General features: G+C 35.8%; 1 protein-coding gene across 3 annotated transcripts in view; it reads right to left on the bottom strand.

The window, feature by feature from the left end:
- LOC122793216 (prostaglandin reductase 1-like) overlaps positions 1-18026 on the bottom strand; it is a 401739-nt gene that overhangs the window by 146368 nt on the left and 237345 nt on the right. For all 3 annotated transcript variants that reach the window (XM_044061055.1, XM_044061054.1, XM_044061053.1), the window contains exon 4: positions 7014-7073. In XM_044061055.1, coding sequence (XP_043916990.1) covers positions 7014-7073 — 60 coding nt within the window. The remainder of the gene's footprint in view (positions 1-7013; positions 7074-18026) is intronic.

Here is an 18026-nt window from a genome sequence, read left to right as displayed (position 1 = left end):
CAGCTTGATGACCTTCTACCACATCTTACTAAGGCTCAGTACCCGTTTCATTGTAATTTAGTCTCCCCATCTCACCTCTTAACCCCTTGCTAACTTAGCCACAAATCACCAAAACCATCTTCTCTGTCACAGTGGCTCTTTTATTTTTATTAATTATTTTATTTTATTGCCTTTGTTAACCAGGAAGGTCCCAAAGGGCAGGAAAGTGTTACTTTTCAGTGGAGGCCAAGAAAGAAAAGTTCAAAAAAATCAAGAATATGATATATACAAAGAAACAAGAAATAGCTAACAATTTAAAGTAAGTCAAAAAAGAAAGAGATAGCTAAGTAAAAATATATACTTGAAACTGTATAAGACTTTGAAATAAGGCATGGTACATAGTCCTAGCCAGTAATCATGATAGACAGATTTAATGGTGATTAAAAAGAAATCAAAATGAGGGGAAAGGGATGAGTACAGAAGAAGAAGAATAAAAGCTGAGAAGGAATGAGCAAATCTCCCAGATATCCCGCTTCATGCCACTAGCCCATCTTCAGCCTTTTCTCCTGCACTTCCATTACTCTACTACTATCCACTATTAGGACTTCTTGCCTCCCCTCCTGCCCTTCACATGTTCCCAACCCTCCTGTACTCTTCACTGTTTTTGACCTTTCAACCCATTTCCCACCCCCCCCCAGACTTGCAGATACTGACCCCCCTGTCTAACCCCTTCTGCCCTCATTGGATAGCTGCTTCTACATGGGGGGGGGGTCTCTTATCTTTCTGACATGCATTGCTCTCTACACACATTCTTCAGTGCCAACTGCCTAACTGTTGTTTTCTCTTTCATGGTTTCATCTCCCACTTCTTCCTTTCACTTAACTCACTCCCAAACCATGTGCCTGTAGTCCACTGATAATCTCTGCCTTTCTCTCTCTCTCTCTCTTCTGTCTTTTTTTTTCAAACATCTTTATTAATTTCACACATATGACAAAGCCAAGCCTGCATTTATATAAAAGGAAAACATACAAAATTATATCACTTTAGTTGCAAACCATTTATACCAAAGACACCATTGAAACAACTGCAGTTGTAAACATTGTACATCACTTATAAATCATCCAGTCATTGTCGGTTAAGCATTATATGGCTCATTCAAATCCTGCCCCTTAAACCTCATTCCTGCTCTGCATCAATTGTTCCCATTTTTTTCCTATGTAGATTGCTCCTTCCCTTTTCTAAAGACCCCAATTACGGCTGTTTTATCTCTGTTACTGTATTCACTACTTCTAGTAAAGTTGGTCTAGACTTTGATTTCCATTTTCTAGTAAATGCTTTTTTGGCAGCCACCATAATTAGACTCAGCAAGGCTTTACTTTGTCTAGGGAATTCTAATTCTGTAGCATATCTCAAAAAAAAATCATCTCCCAAGTCAGTCCAATCTGCTCACCCAGCATGTCTGACAGAGCGGTCTACAGGGAATCCCAAAAGTCTGCCAGCTCAGTACACTCCCAAAAAAAGTGTACTGTATGTAGTTTCTTTTTTACCCACCTCATTCTTCTCACCAGTCAACATTTGCCTTCTCTCTACCATCACAGACAAGAAAAATTGACTTATTCTCTTTATAGGAAAATAATAAAAATATGGTGAATTAGTTTTGCATGGTCAGACTGTTATTATTTGTATGCTTTTTGTGTGTGTGTGTGTGTGTGTGTGTGTGTGTGTGTGTGTGTGTGTGTGTGTGTGTGTGTGTGTGTGTTAGAGCCTGATAGGCTGTATTTCACTTTTTGTTTTATTTCACATTGTAAAAGACCAATGAAAGTAAAATATTTTTCAGAATCTCTGTTTACCTTCCTTCTTACAATCTTTATCTTCTTTCAAGAGTTTGCTCATCTCTGCTCCTGCCTTCTTCATGTACCTAAGTAACCTCTCTGTATTTTTTATTTTTGTTCTGTATTTTTCCACAGAGCAACCTTACCTTCTTTATTCCTTCTGTTAGATTCATTCCATTCTGACCACCTAGTTCCTTTTATTCAGCTTACTTGTTTGTATTTATATTTGCCTATATCACCTGACTCCATTCTTCATTTAAAGTCCAAGTTCTCTTCTCTTTACTGCTTTTCTCACCACTCCCATGAACAACAGAGATATTCTTCTTTTGATTTTTTTTTAACTTTTCGGCATAGTCATTCCTCTGACGCATGCTAAAGAATATATTTAGCTCTCTCACAAACATAAGTTTCCTCTTTTGTTGATATCCAATCTCTCATGCCACTGGCCTCAGTCTCAACAGTCTTCCTGCTGTTGGCCCCAAATAATCCCTCACTAGTGTATGGAATACTGAATGAGACAGTAACATGTTTGGGTTTTAGCCAGTACTGCTCAAAGATCCATATGTATACCTCTTCTGTGTGATGTCATGCCAAGTATTCTATCCTACATTACCCTAACTAGGGTTTTCTTGTACTAGTAGTGAAATCATTGATTCATACTTTCAACTTCATTTGCTTTCCTCTTCCCCACACTTTTGAAAGTAAAAGGCTCCATTCTACTTCAGAAGACAGAAGTCCCTCATAAGAATGATCCTCTTTATCAACCTCTCCCAAAGCCATTATTCTAACTTTCAGCAGATGAGAAATCTGAACATCCGCTATCATACAGTTCACATTTGTCTATGTTCCCTCTTGCCTGTACATGCTATGCTAAACCACAGATTTTTATACATTTTACTTTACCACAACCTTTGATTTACCCCCTTAATTTATCTCCTCCAACATCCTGGATTTAACCATGCTAGACAATTGTATTCTGACTTTTTTTACCAGTTTTACTTCACATCTATAAAGTGTTGCATTGCCATGATGTTGTGACATCTCTGCATAAAGAGTTAGGGAATTATATTGGGGCAGGTAGATAAAAAAATGTCTTTAAAGCTTTCTTCTTGCAGATAAAGCTATTAAACAGATGCAGCATGAATTTTAATGGCAAGTTGTTCATTTTTAATGTCATTAATATATAACATTTATAGGGTAATGGACACTGAATATCTTGGAGGACAGGTATTCCTACCTCTCATGTGGATGTCAAATTATAATAGTGCTTTAAACACTTTTTTTTTAATTCAGGTAGAATTTAAAATCCTGATATTAACACTCATTACATAATGGTTGTCCCCAGATCCTAAATTTGTACATAGCAGTAGTTCAGGAACTGTCTGGCATTTTATAATAAAGAATAGGCTTGACACACACACAAGTGGTTAGGATTCACCATGGAGTTTCTGCATAAAAGGCACCCTTGCTTTTGTCCAAATTAGTTGGACCACCATATTATACTGCTTGTATTACAAGGCAGCATAGGGATCAGCTCCTCTAGTAACAGGCAGTGTTTTGCATCTGCCGTTTCTCAGATACCACTTGAGTCACCTCATATGCATCATTGCAGAGGGACCAATAGAATTATGGAGGACATGAATCAAAGTGCCCTCAGAATTCCCTGACTGACCACTGTTTTGTGTTTTATGGTTTAAAAATACCGTGCAGTCTATCTTGAGGGAGTTAGACATACCTCTTAACCTCTTAGAGTGAAAAATTCTCAACAAAAGCCATAAGGAATGGGGGGACAAAGGCAGAAAAAATCGGGACAACTTTAAATATTTCTCTTACAAACTTAGAAAGTTAATAGAATGCCAGGTTTTCCATTAGCATGCATATTCTGAAAAACTCAAATACGTGTCATTATTTTCTGGTTTCTACCCTCAAGGATTTGCCAATCATTTGCCAGAAAATTAAACATTTATGAGGACCAGACCAAAATTATGAGGCAAAACATCTGGACAGTCTGGGAAATATCTGGACAATTAAGAAGTATAGAGTTAGGCCTTCTACTTGTTAGAATCAAGTGAGCAGTATCACTCTTCTGGATGGGGTAAAAGTTGACTGGGAGGTGTTAAAGGAAAATCCTAGGTTTTCAAAGCACTCCATAGTGAATTTCATAGCCCTCTCCACCTCCTCCTAGAATAGTACTTGCATAAGTCAGTCATCCAGGAACAGACAGATGCCATTGCACTTTTTGTGCAATGAGAAATTACTGGACCCAGGCACTTTGTTAATACCCTGGGTGCAGTAGCCAATCCACAGGGCAAGGAAATAAGCTGATAGTGGAAAAGTACACCTATATGAATATACTCACCATAACAATAGATGTTTGAAAAATACAAAGAATGCTGTATTTGTAGTATGAATGGGAAATAATTGTAAGCATATATCACACCACTAGCTGGATCTTTTTCAACAGTCCAGGAATCTGATATTCCTATAAACATAAGAATTCTGTCTTGCAGCATAAAATAAGTTTCTTTTTTGGTGCCTATAAGGTAGCAAATAAATATGTCAAACAAATGCACCTGCAGAAACTTCAAGCTAAGGAGGTAAATAAAGAAGCAGCCCAAAACAGTATTGGTTAAAATCTGCAACGTAATAACACACAGACACAAAATAAGGCAAATAATGGAGCACACTAACATGCTAACAGATTGCAATATAACAGATCACACAAAAATACATTAAGCCTAATATTTTATAAAGACAGCCTTATACAAAGTCCAATACACTTAATTATAAAGATAATGGGGGAAGCACCAATTATCCTGTTATTCAAACATCGACTTTTGTATACTGATAATTATACTATGTTCTTCATAAGGATCACTATTGCAGGAATGCAGAGCATTAATGAAAGATTACCATGCAGTACATCATCAGCTCCAAGATCTTGCTTAATAGGGAATGGAAAGGCTACTTTAATTCTAGACTTGATATTCAGATTGTAATATTTACAAAAAATGTAACTCAATAACCAGAAAGAAGCTCCACAAATATATTGGGTAGACTAAAGAAGGCTGCAGAGATAATTGCTGACTTAGTCTAGTGAAGAATTAACCTTTGCAGTGAGTCTTGCAGTTTTAAAATAATTAGCCAACAATTACAAATGAGCCTGTTTATTATCTGGATGATTATTTTTAACAGTTTATAAATGATAAAGCTGATCAGACTATTTCAATGATTTTTGTCTGTACTTGTAATAACCTGTCAGTAGCATGTACTGAAGACACTTTGACTGGAGACTTCCAGAACTAGGAATCTCTTCATGTATTCTGCACACACTGTCAATATAGTGAGAAAGCATTCTTTGGTAAAAATTGGGATTACTGAAAGAGTAAAGATAAGGTCAGAATGATCAATGTTTCAGTCAATTTGTTTTATCCTTTCGGTGAAGCTGTTGTCTTCCGGTGGTTGCTAAAAGCTCTAAACTGGACCCAGATGACCAGAGTTATAGTAACAACCTGGATGTTGGCATACACAATGATGGAAAAAGAAGGAAGAATGAAGATTTGCCTGTTCATCTCCTTTGGGGGAAGGTGTGGGGGCATGCTGAGGTATGTCTACAGTGTAAACTTTGGTACTGAAACCAGAACCATGACAGATAGACATCTGTTTGTTTATTAGGTGGATGAGTAAAAGAAGTGTGCCATAGCTGTTCCCTGCATGAGGGATGAAACTTCCTAGCACATAGCTGCATATGTAGAACTTATGAAACAGCACAAACAGCTACATTATGATACTTCTTCATGCCTGCTCACCCCTCAACATGAACCAACTGCACAGTCAAACAGGGGTAAGGCTTTCACCAATGGAAAAAAGGCATTCATCCAACAAAGGTTTAATGTGATGGTATTTGTGGCAAAGGCAGCTATAGGGTATACAAAGGCCTGTGGTCAGTGGTTGTGGGACCAAAATCAACACCTGATGTTAATCAATTTTAAATGTTTGTAACTTGATACTTTAATAAATGGGATTTCCACAAAGATTCAAATTAAAAAATAAGAAAAGTACCAAAATTAAAACAAGGTTAATGATGCACTATTCTCTGACCCCAGCTAGATCTGTGTTTGAAACCCTATAGACATATTACTAAGTTATCTGGCCATAACCTTCAAGATCTTGGCAAATGTTTTACAGCAATCAGGTTTAACCATGATTTTTGTAAGGACTTTATGTCTTATAAAAGTAAAGCCAAGGCCATATTATTCTCAACACTTTTTTGATCTAGCTGACAGTGAAAAATTGTTGCCAGCTCTCCTGCAAGATAAAAGGTGGTCAAGTTGATGGTATTCCTTAGGTCTCCTACACTCTACATATAATTTATGAGGTAGATAATTACTCTGAGGAACTTCAGTGTCCATTCCTCACTAATAATATATCAGGTGGTACATTACTTGCTCTCTGGGATGTGGGGACATGCTGGGGTGTGCCTACACCCTGTGATGCTGCTCTTTAATTACCTAATATAATGATTTACTTCTCTTAAGACAACAGGAGTACTTGTAGCACACAACAGTGGGTGGTGAAAGAAAGCTGTAAGATGGAAATTTTTGCATCAGCTGGTGCTGAACGGCTACATAACTATATCATTGTTTTCTACGGCAGCCAAATGTTAAACAATAGAGATGTCATTCATCTCCAAAAGCTTAATGCTACATTTTGTTATAATCAACAACTATTAACTTGTAACAAAAATCTCTATTTGAAAAAGAAAACTAGTAATTAATAAATATAAAAATGGCATTATAATGCAGATTTGCATATTACAAAAACAATTTTATGATTTAACACATTAAATGCTAGGCAGATCTCCCTCCAAATTTCATTGTTTTGTTGATTACGCCCTTCAATGACGCTCCATATTTCTTAATAGGCATATTGCTTATTGTTTGATTTTATATTCTGTGAGCATTATTTAAAGCATGATTCCATCAGACTGGAACTTATACTTTTCTAGACAGCAGTTCAGAAAATTGTCTCACATAAAGACTATTTGCAAAGAAATAAATCAACAGAGATTAAAAATTTAGAAAGTATTGCCCTATATTTCCACATGTAGCTACTTCACATTAATACAGATTGCACCAGTGCATTATCAGTTTTAAAATGCATGTGAGGAGGAGGAGTGTAAAACAAAAAAGACAATACTACCTGCCAATCTGAGAGCCAATCATTACATCCCCTTCTTTCATGTACATTTTGCTGTAAGGCCTAAAAAGAGAGAATAAACAGGTGATATCAACATTTTGTTTAAGAACTAAATGCACACAGTTAGCACATATAAAAAAAAGAGTACTAGTTGCTCTGTTATTGTCTTATTAAGGACCATACAGCCTGTTTTTTATTTTTTATTTTATACAGACCAAATATATCAAAGCAGTTTTGGACAGAACTAACAATGTTTTCATTCCAGATTCCGAATGACATCATCATCATATTTTGCTAAAATATCTGGGTATTTATGAATTCCTAGTGAAAAGTCACGAGTTTAAATAGCAGTGAAGAATGGATGAAGCCTTGTTAAAGATATTCATACATGCTAAGAAATGACGAAAGTCTAACTGTAGCTGTAAGAGTATTGTAAAATTTAAAAAGTGGTCAATTTTAAACCACATCTAGCTACAGAGTAGGTTCACTAAAAATGTGTCTTCTTTTGATTTCAATACATCAATCCAACCAGAATATGATGCATCTATATGGCATACTTCACAGAATTACTACAGTTGTACAAAGAGGTAATGTGGCATGTTCTGTACATGTGGATTTCAGAAAAGCTTTAGGAAAGTTATCAGTCCATCTACACAGATTATTATTCTTTTAGTTCAGAATTAAGCAAACTATTGTACAATAAAATGACATGCCCATAGTACCAACACAAAAAAAATGTAGCAGGTACGCTTATAAAGTTAATTCAGTTCTACAGAGAATGTGAGAAAGAGCTGGTTGTGCTCTAACTCTGTTCCTCAAAGATATACTATTATAGTTAGTACATCCTCCAGCTTTGTTATCTTATTCCATGGAAGACTCTTTCAGGACTTAAGAAATATCAAAATCTGAATTAAATGAAGGTGGTGGACCAGTAAAAACAGAGCAATAAAATCCAGAAAAAAAACAATTGAAATTGAAGACTACAAATTATGTCCCCAAAGAAACTAGGTATTTGGAGATATGACTGGACCAAATTTTAAATTTTCAATAGCACATAGAAATAAAACACATCAAAAATTCAAATACCTTCTATTCTCTGCCCATAAGATCTCCCACTTCCTCTCCTTTCCTGCAAAACACACCATAGACTAAGGTACGCTATTTGGCCAGACAAAATACGTACTTCTAGTAGTAGTCACTGCCTTTAAGAAAAACTCTAAAACCCTGGAAACATTATTAAACAAAATCTGCCAAGTCACAACAACCTCCCCTAGAAAGAATGCTACTGCCTCTTCATTAAAAAAAGCTAAATTCCCCTGCCCCAGACACTAGTGCTACACATTCATTTACAATTCTTTTCTGTAACAGTAACAGACAGTTGAACACACACACACATGCACGCACGCACACACACACACACACACACACACACACACACACACACACACACACACACACACACACACACACACACACACACACACACACACACACACACACACACACACACACACACACCAAACCTAATGCTACTTACCTGACTCAAAAATAATCAAACTTCCTCCATTCTAACAAAATAACAATCAACATTCACATAATTTAGGACACTTACCCACCAGTTATTAGATCCTAAAGTGAGTAAATTAATTTTCTATATTAATGATTTAATGCTGTCATTTATTATATTTTTTTCAGTTACCCCTCTTTTTTAATTAGGACTATCCTTGCACATTTCACTGTCATCAAAAGCTGTTATCCATCTTTTGTTAAATCTTTCAATTGCACAACTTCTGTTGAACAATATAACTTTACATGCTGTAAAACTTGGATAACAATTGATAATTCCAACGTTTTTTTCCAAGATGGTGGCATACTGATTAACAGCTTAACTTTAGCTCTCTGGTTGTGAAAAAAGAAACTGAAAGACAATGGCCAGTCTGCTACCTTTAATGAATTCAGTTACTGGTTAGAATAGGTGAAGAGAAAACAGTGACTGGGAAGAATCTTGCAGCTGTTCAGCAGAAAGCAATTCAAGCCATAGTTTTGGTACAAGAGATGGCTTCCAGGAATTTAGAAGAAAAATAATCAAGTGCACTCAGAGGTGATTAAAATAAATTAAACACTGAAAAAGTATATCAACTCAAATAATGAAAGGCTGGAAAAAAATAAAGACGCTTTAAACAGATATTCAGATGAGCTGATAAAACTGCAAATAATCAGAGGTCAAAATGAAACAAAGGCTGACTGAGTATGAAACTGCACAAGAAGAGATGTTTCAAAAAATGGTAGAATTAGAAAACAGAGTATGTAGGGAAACCTGAGATTTTCTGCTGTACCAGAGAAACTGGAAGGAACAGACTGTATTAATTTTTTGAAGGCACAAATAAGCAACTGGACTGGTATTCAATTGCATGATTTGTTAATTGAAAGGGTAAATTATGACTATGCTTCAAACCTGGCCATGAGAAACAAGCCAAGATTTGAATTAGTAAAGATACAATCCTACCAGCAGAAAGGTTTAATCCTGACAAAACTGTAACACGGAAACAAGCTGATTATAGGGTAATATAAAAAGCCAAAGCAATGGTTTCTGAAAGGCTAAAAGTAAATGCTTTTGAAAGCATGCAAGTTGTTTTTCATATCTGAGAGGGGAATTAAGATAAAGACGCCCATTAGTGTAAGTAGGAAAACAGACGGTAGCATGTATTGCAGCATGGATAACCACAACTTTAGGTAGATAAGGCCTGTATTTGTAGCTATCTGTGACAAATGTTCCTATTAGGAGGGTTAAACTCCATTATTTGAAAATCCACATAGATTTGTGTATTTGTATTAAGCTTACAGATTATAGGGGTGTTGTGTGTGTTTTTTGAGGATTTTCATTAAAACAAAAGTCTTATAGAATGTGACATAGGTTTAAATGGAGATGATAAAAATTGTATAAAGGACCAACCTGCCAAACATTAGTCAGTACATGTATCACAAAAGCTGGTAACAGACATTTAAAAATACTGTGATAGGTGGGAATAATGATTTCTTATCGTAATGGTGACACTTTCCATATTATTTTGGAATATGAATGGTCTCACAGGTATAGATAAAAAGGAAAGAATTATGTTAATAAAATGGAGTGAAACTAGCACTGCTACAGGAGATACATCTGGAAAGAACTGAGCATTCAAATTTGGTACAGAAAGGATTTCATGATGGATATTCACAGAATATCAGGGACAAAGGAAAAGGGGAGTAATTATAGTAACTGCTAGAGGGGCTCCAATACTGACAGAAGAGAAAAAACATGATAATGATGACATGTTTGCGGTATTAAGGAACTACTGGCAATATTACTTAGAGGCAGGGACTGGCATTTGATTAGCAACAATGAGGATGTATTTGAGGGCCTAGAAGGGAAAAATAACAATAGAGGGTAGAGTTCTGAAGATAGTTATGAAGATATTTGGTATGGAAGACATGAATTCAGTGGTAGGAACTCAGAGAGAATTTACACATTATTCCCCAAAGTACAGTAACTGAGCTAGACTAGATAGAACTTATATTTCACAGGAACATGCATCCAATAACTTTTTCAGATCATGTGCCAGTAATAACTAAAATACAAATACTGGACAATGAAGTAAAAATTAGGCATGGGTACTTTCCCACCTACCTGTTATAAAAGAGGAATTTAAGGAATGGGTAGTGGAAATTATTTGTGAGTTATTAGGGAAGATAGAAAGTACTCCAAAAGTTACAGCTAATGAGTGGGATAAAATGAAAATAGATTTTAAATATAGGAAGAAATAAAAGAAAAAGAGAAATAGTTAAGAAATAACACAAATTATTTAGAGGGACAAATAAAGATTAAAGTATTGCAGAATAGGGGGCTCTCACTTTACAAGAAGAGGTATAACTGCAGAATGCTAAAGTGAAAATAAGGGCGTACCTGGATTATATGCATGAATTTATAAAGATTGTTGTTAAGAAACTGTTTCTAACCTGCCGCGGTGGTACAGCGGTTGCGTTGTTGCCTCACAGCAAGAGGTTCTCCCATTCGATTCTCAGCTAGTGTGCGGGGAGTGCCTTCTGTGTGGAATCTGCATGTCCTCCCCACGGTCGAGTGGCCTCTGAAAGACATGCATGAATGGGTGTGCCTTCACTGAAGGTTGGGCATCGGGCTGGCAACTCGGCACCATAAAAATCTACTGCCAATCATTAGCAGACCGGAGTTCCGTTGTGGCGACTCCTTACCGGGAAAAGCCGAAAAGACAAACAGTTGTTAAGAAACTGTTTCTTGTGACAATAATACGAGAGCACAACAACTTAGGCAACTTAAAGTAGAAAGGGTTGTTGCCAAACTTAAGGAGCCTATAACAACAACAAAAAAATTAACCAGAAATCCTATAGAGGTATTAAAGATATTTTGAAAATTTTATGAAAATTTGTATAAAGTAGAGAAATGGGGAAATCAAGAAAAAGCACAAACGGAATCATTTATGGAAGATTTAAATATGCCAAGATTAGAGGTAGATAAGGCTCAACAACTAATAAGATAGGAGGAGATGAAATAAAAATGGTGATGTATAACCAATCTGCAAGAAAGTCTCCAGAAAGAGATGGTATCTGGGTTACAGTTTGGAAGCTAGGATGGAAAAATGTGATAAAGATGTGGAAGGTTTTGTTTAAAAGTATGATATTTTAAAGGTAGGGACAGCGCCAACATCCTGGAAAAACCTGTGGCAGCAGTAATACCTAAAGATGGTAAAGACCCATCAAATATAGCTTCATACAGGCCCATTTCAATTTAAACCATGATGATAAAGTCACAGGCAAAAACAAAACAACTGCACCAGATAAAGTCCAGATCAAGCTCCAAAAATATAATGCAAGAAATCCAAGAAGGCAAAGGACATGCATGGCATAAAACTATTTAGTAAGAAACATGTAAGTGCTTTCACATAGTACTCCTATGCTTCATCAGACATAACATTCTATCATAAGCCTATACATTTTAAACACTGTTAAAACAATCATTGCTAGTGCTAGCAATCTTTTTCCCTACAATTAAATAATTAGTGGAAACCAAGTGATTTAAAGTGGCCTAACACTTTAGCAAAATAAGTACATTTTTAGTATGTTCCAACCGCAACTTATATAATAGATTTCATATATAATAAATAAGACATATATTGCAGATGTCTAAACAATATATTATACCATGACCCCCCATTAATATTCCAAAATGTGCACGCTGATTGGCCAGTGTGCACGTTGTAAATCGACTTATACTAATGGAAAAAGGTCCGGTCACCCGGACTTTTTCCATTAGTATAAGTCTCTTTTAAAACACTGTCTCGCTATGTTAAAAGAGTTTAACATAGCGACACAGGTTTAAAAAAAGCAACGGAGATCTCCATTGCTTTTTTAAAATCTGTCTCGCTATGTTAAACTCCTTTAACATAGCGACACAGTGTGTAAAAAGCAACGGAGATCTTGCTTTCTCCGTTGCTTTTTTTTTAAACCTGTCTCGCTATGCTAAATGGGTTTAACATAGTGAGACAGCTTTAAAATAAGCAACGGAGATCTTCGTTACTTATTTTAAAGCTGTCTCGCTATGTTAAACCCATTTAACATAGCGAGACAGGTTTAAAAAAAAAAAACAACGGAGAAAGCAGGATCTCCATTGCTACTGTTTATATGTTAAATGGGTTTAACATGGCGAGACAGCTTTAAAATAAGCAATGGACATCTCCGTTGCTTATTTTAAAGCTGTCTCGCTATGTTAAACCCATTTAACATAGCGAAACAGTACAAAGCAACGGAGATCTTGCTTTCTCTGTTGCTTTTGGCCACAGCTCTGATGTACTGCATAGGCATGCGCAGTACATCAGAACTGCCGCAGATACCAGACAGCTGCGGAAGGGCAGCAAAGAGGCATTATACAATGCCATTATTTAAGAAAAGTAATTATTTCTTTTCTTAAATAATGTCATAGTATAATAGCAATAATCCACTTTTGGGTGTGGGTAATGTGGGATTTACCCACGGTTGTCTTTGTTTGGTCCCGAGGGCGACCACGCCAACCGTGGGTAAATCCCGCATTACCCACACCTAGGCGTGGGTTATTGCTATAATATGCATCATGCATAAACCATTTCATCATGCTGTTGCAAGTATACTAATGTTTTGGAAAATGTAATGCAGAACTGTGTCAACAAAAGCGGAAGCAGCCCTGCCATCCACATAGTTGACTAAGTATACACCTTATATGAAATTTAAAATAAAAAAACTCAAACTGCTACATGAACACACTTCAGTCTATTAAGATGTTCAAAAAACAAAGACATAAACAAACAAAAAATTATATAAATAAAACCAAGCATTATAGCTAAATACTGCTAACATAAAAATGTGTGTGTGTGTGTGTGTGTGTGTGTGTGTGTGTGTGTGTGTGTGTGTGTGTGTGTGTGTGTGTGTGTGTGTATATATAAAACACAATAAAAAAGAAAATATTTGCATGAATAAGTAAATAAATAGTATATACAAAGTATGTGCATATATATAAGCAGACACACCTATAACTACTATAAAAAGATTTATATCTAACAGGCAAGGCAAACATAGTGTATTAAAAAAAGGGGGTGTTAACATATATGACTAAGCTTTCTATCCCTTAAGAAGCGTTTCAGGGACAAAGCTTCATTCAAACCCATGCCCTTGTCAACTTGTACAAAACAAGCAATTTGTGCTCAATCTTTTCAAGTGTGTTTCTAGTATTCCCCAGCCTTATAGTGCTTGGCAAGATCTCTATAATGAAAAATACAAATCTATGGATGGTACCTTCTTCAACAATATGTTTGGCCACAGCACTTCTGGTGTCTCCAGTGTTGCCGCAATATATATGTCCCCTAATCCTATCCCTCAAGGGTCGAGTAGTCATGCCAACATTGAACTTAAAACATTGAACACACTGGGCTAAATATATAACATTAGCAGTTGAACAATCAGCATAATGCCTAAAAATATATTCTTTATTTGTATCAGGATGTATAAAAACGTTCTTATTGGCAATATACTTGCAAAAATGGCAATGTCTACAACCAAATGTTCCTTGCCTCTTAGAAGTAGTTTTACTGGTTGCCATGCCAGTTCTGTGACAAAGCCTACATTTTAATGACTTCAAATTTTTATAAGTAACTTTTGGATATGTCCCCTCAACTTGCTGTATCCCTCTATTTGCTGTTAGGACATGCCAGTTCTTACATATAATATCCATAACTTTCTTATTGTCAGAGGTATAAGGTACGATAACCATCCATCCTATTAACCAGTGGCATATTCCTTTCTGAAAAATAAGGTTTACCTCTACCTTCCCTTTTCCTATAGACCATTTGTAAATGTTCATCACATTCAGCCTCAGTTTATCCTCTATCCCTTAACTCTTTCTTTAATAAGGCTACTTGATGGAACACTGTACTATCTTTGGTGGTAAGTCTAAACGTACATAGAGCCTGTCCTTTAAAAATATTTTTGAATACATATTTACAAATGGTCTATAGGAAGGATGCATGCTAGAACATAAGAGGCTGTTCTTCCTATATTCTTTCCTATAAACCTGAGTGTGCAGAACATGCTCTTCTCTTGTTAGCTTAACATCTAAAAAAATCTCATAGAGATGTACGTGTACTAAATATCAAGAAAAAGGTACTCTCATTAAAAAAGAAACAAACTGCTCAAGTAGTTCTGTGGAACCTCTCCAGATAAAAAATATATCATCCACAAAACGACTATAATGTAACAAACTTCTACTACCTTATTTTTCAGAAAGGAATATGCCACTGGTTAATAGCAACATTGTGGACACCAGAAGTGCTGTGCCCAAACATTTTGTTGAAGAAGGTACCATCCATAGATTTGTATTTTTCATCATAGAGATCTTGCCAAGCACTATAAGGCTAGGGAATGACAGGAACACACTTGAAATGATTGAGCAAAAATGGATTGTTTTGTTACAAGCTGACAAGAGCATGGGTTTGAATGAAGCTTTGTCACTGAAACCCTTTTTATGGAATAGAAGGTTTAGTCATATGTGCTAACCTTCTCCCCCCACCAACTTTTTAATACACTCTGTTTGCCTTGCCTGCTAGATATACATCTTTTTATGGTAGTTATAGGTGTGTCTGCTTATATATATATATATATATATATATATATATATATATATATATATATATATATAGGCACATATTTCACATATACTATTTATGTATTCATGCATATATTTCTGTTTTTATTATATATATATATATATATATATATATATATATATATATACACACATATACATATACATACACACATGCACACACATACACACACACACACACACACACACACACACACACACACACACACACACACACACACACACACACACACACACACATTTTATGTTAGCAGTATTTAGCTATGATGCTTGGTTTTATTTATATATATCTTTTGTTTGTTTATGTCTTTATTTTTTGAACATCTTAATAGACTGAAGAGTGTTCATGTAGCAGTTCAAGTTTTTTATTGTAAATTTTATATAAGATGTATATTTAGTTAACTATGTCAATGGCAGGACTGCTTCAGCTTTTGTTGACACAGTTCTGCATTAAATTTTCCAAACCATCAGTATATTTGCAACAGCATGATGAAATGGTTTATGTATGGTGCATATTATATTGTTTAGACATCTGTAATATATGTCTTATTTATTATATCTGAAATTTATTATATAAGTTGAGGTTGGAACAAACTAAAAAAGTACTTATTTTGCTAAAGTATTAGGTCACTTTAAATCACTTGGTTTCCACTAATTATTTAATTGGAGGGAAAAAGGTTGCTAGCAGTGATTGGTTTAACAGTGTTTAAAATGTTTAGTCTTGAGAAAGAATTTTATGTCTGATGAAGCGTAGGAGTGCTATGCGAAACTGCTTACATATTTCTTACTAAATAAATTGTTTGGTTTTATGCCTTGCGTGTCCTGTGCCTGCTTGGATTTCTTGCATGATGAGAAAGTGTTTATGTCTATAGTGGCTAAAAGGATGGCAAAGGTGTTGTCAAAATGTATAGATATGGATCAGTGTTATTCTGTGGATTTGACCACATTAACAGAACAATGATGATTCAGAAGGAACCAGAATGTAAGAAAATGCCACTGTTTTTGGTGGGTTTTGATGTGGAGAAAGCATTCAATAAAGTAAGCAGGCAGTAAATGAGTAGGGCAATGGAAGCATCTGTATTCCCTGATACAACAATAAGGTTAATTAGGGTGATATAAGAGGGAACTGAGGCAAAAATCAAAGTGATAGAGTTCTTCTTTAATAAGCTGTGTCTGAAGAAAGGAACCAGGCAGGGGTGTCCTCTTCCCCCTATTTTATTTGCGTTATGTTTAGAACAACTGGCAAAGAAAATAAAGGACTCAAACATTTAAGGATATAATTGATATGATAATGATGAAAAGTTGGCTTTATTTGGAGATGACATTACTTTGTACCTGATAAAACCAGAAAAGAACACCTTGGTGTCCTGGGCAATTCTGAGACAGTGCCAAGTTTTTTTTTGAGGTATAAAATTAATGAAGATAAAACAAAGGCTAAAGCTGTAAGCTATGCAATTACACATAAATTGATTCAGGAGTACCCGTATTTATGGAGACATGATACATTGAAGTATTTAGCAGTATGTATTAAAAAGGATTCTGTTATGACAACTAAGGATATATGGGTAGAGACTGAACAAAAGATAATACAAAAACTGAGAAATTGGAAGCCCTTGGCTATGGATATGGATAGCAAGATACAAGCAGTAAAAATGTTTTTAGCCCCTTTAGTTTTATACACAGTTCAAGCATATTTTCATCAACCAGAGAAGAAGTTGTTAATACTAATTAATAACGATGTGAAGAATTTTATCTGGGTGAGGAGGAGGGCATGAGTCAAGTGGGATAAGTCAAGCCTTCCAGTAGAAGAAGCTGATCTGCACAGTTAAGACTGGTATATATAACAGAAATAGGCAATCCAAAGTGGAAGGGGATGATGATGAAGTGGGGGGGATTAAGAAATAAGGATAGAGTGGGATTTTGGATGCATATCCTTAAGGAGAACAACAAAAAGTCATACAGAATATTATATTCATAAAGTAGGCAAAAGTATACTAAGAACTAAGCCAACATGGGAATGGAGAAAGGAGATTCTGTCAATAGGATGACTGTAATTAGGGGTATCGAGAATAGGCAAGAGGGGGCTAGAATTTATTGGAAGAAGCTAACAAAGAAACAAGGGTATTTGGAACAAATGATTAGAAGGTGAAAGGGTATAGGATGGGAAGAGGCAAAAAAGACATTTGGACTACAAGCTAGAGGCAACAGGAATTGATATCAGAGTATAGGCAAACGAAAAGGCATAGGATAATCCTTAGTGAAAGACCTGCACTAATTGAGTTCTTAGTTGAATCTGGAACAGAAGCTACTGTTACAAGTGAGATAATTAGTAGGATATATAACATAGTGCACGATAATTATAGGACTCAATCAGAGGAGGTCAGAAAAAATTGGGAAGAGAGATTAGATAAACAATTGGCAAAGAAATAATGGGAGGATAACTGTATGCCTCCCAAATATGCAACAAAGTCTAGACGATTTAGGATTTTTGCAGAAAAAAGGAGTTCATTGTCCCACTGTACTCATCCTCATCAGACCCATTATAGAATACAATGCCCTGTTTGGTATGTACCTCTCAAGACATCTGCAACAACTGGAAAGGCCGTAGAAATACCTCACTTAAAGAATCACAGGCCTAAAGCAGATGCCCTATGCTGACTGTCTAAAAAAAATCCAGCTACACTCTGTCGTATATTGTCTAGTCAGAGGCAATCTCTGCTTAACATACAAGGCCATGTCAAACCCAGAGCTGTTGGACATGCTACACTTAAAGAAATCCCAATCCCTCAGAGCCACATGCTCCAGGGATCTAA

Source organism: Protopterus annectens, chromosome 2.part0 (assembly GCF_019279795.1).
Source record: "Protopterus annectens isolate FY-2018-M chromosome 2.part0, PAN1.0, whole genome shotgun sequence".
NCBI classification, from domain to species: Eukaryota; Metazoa; Chordata; order Ceratodontiformes; family Protopteridae; genus Protopterus; species Protopterus annectens.
This window is presented reverse-complemented; position numbering and strand designations above follow the sequence as displayed.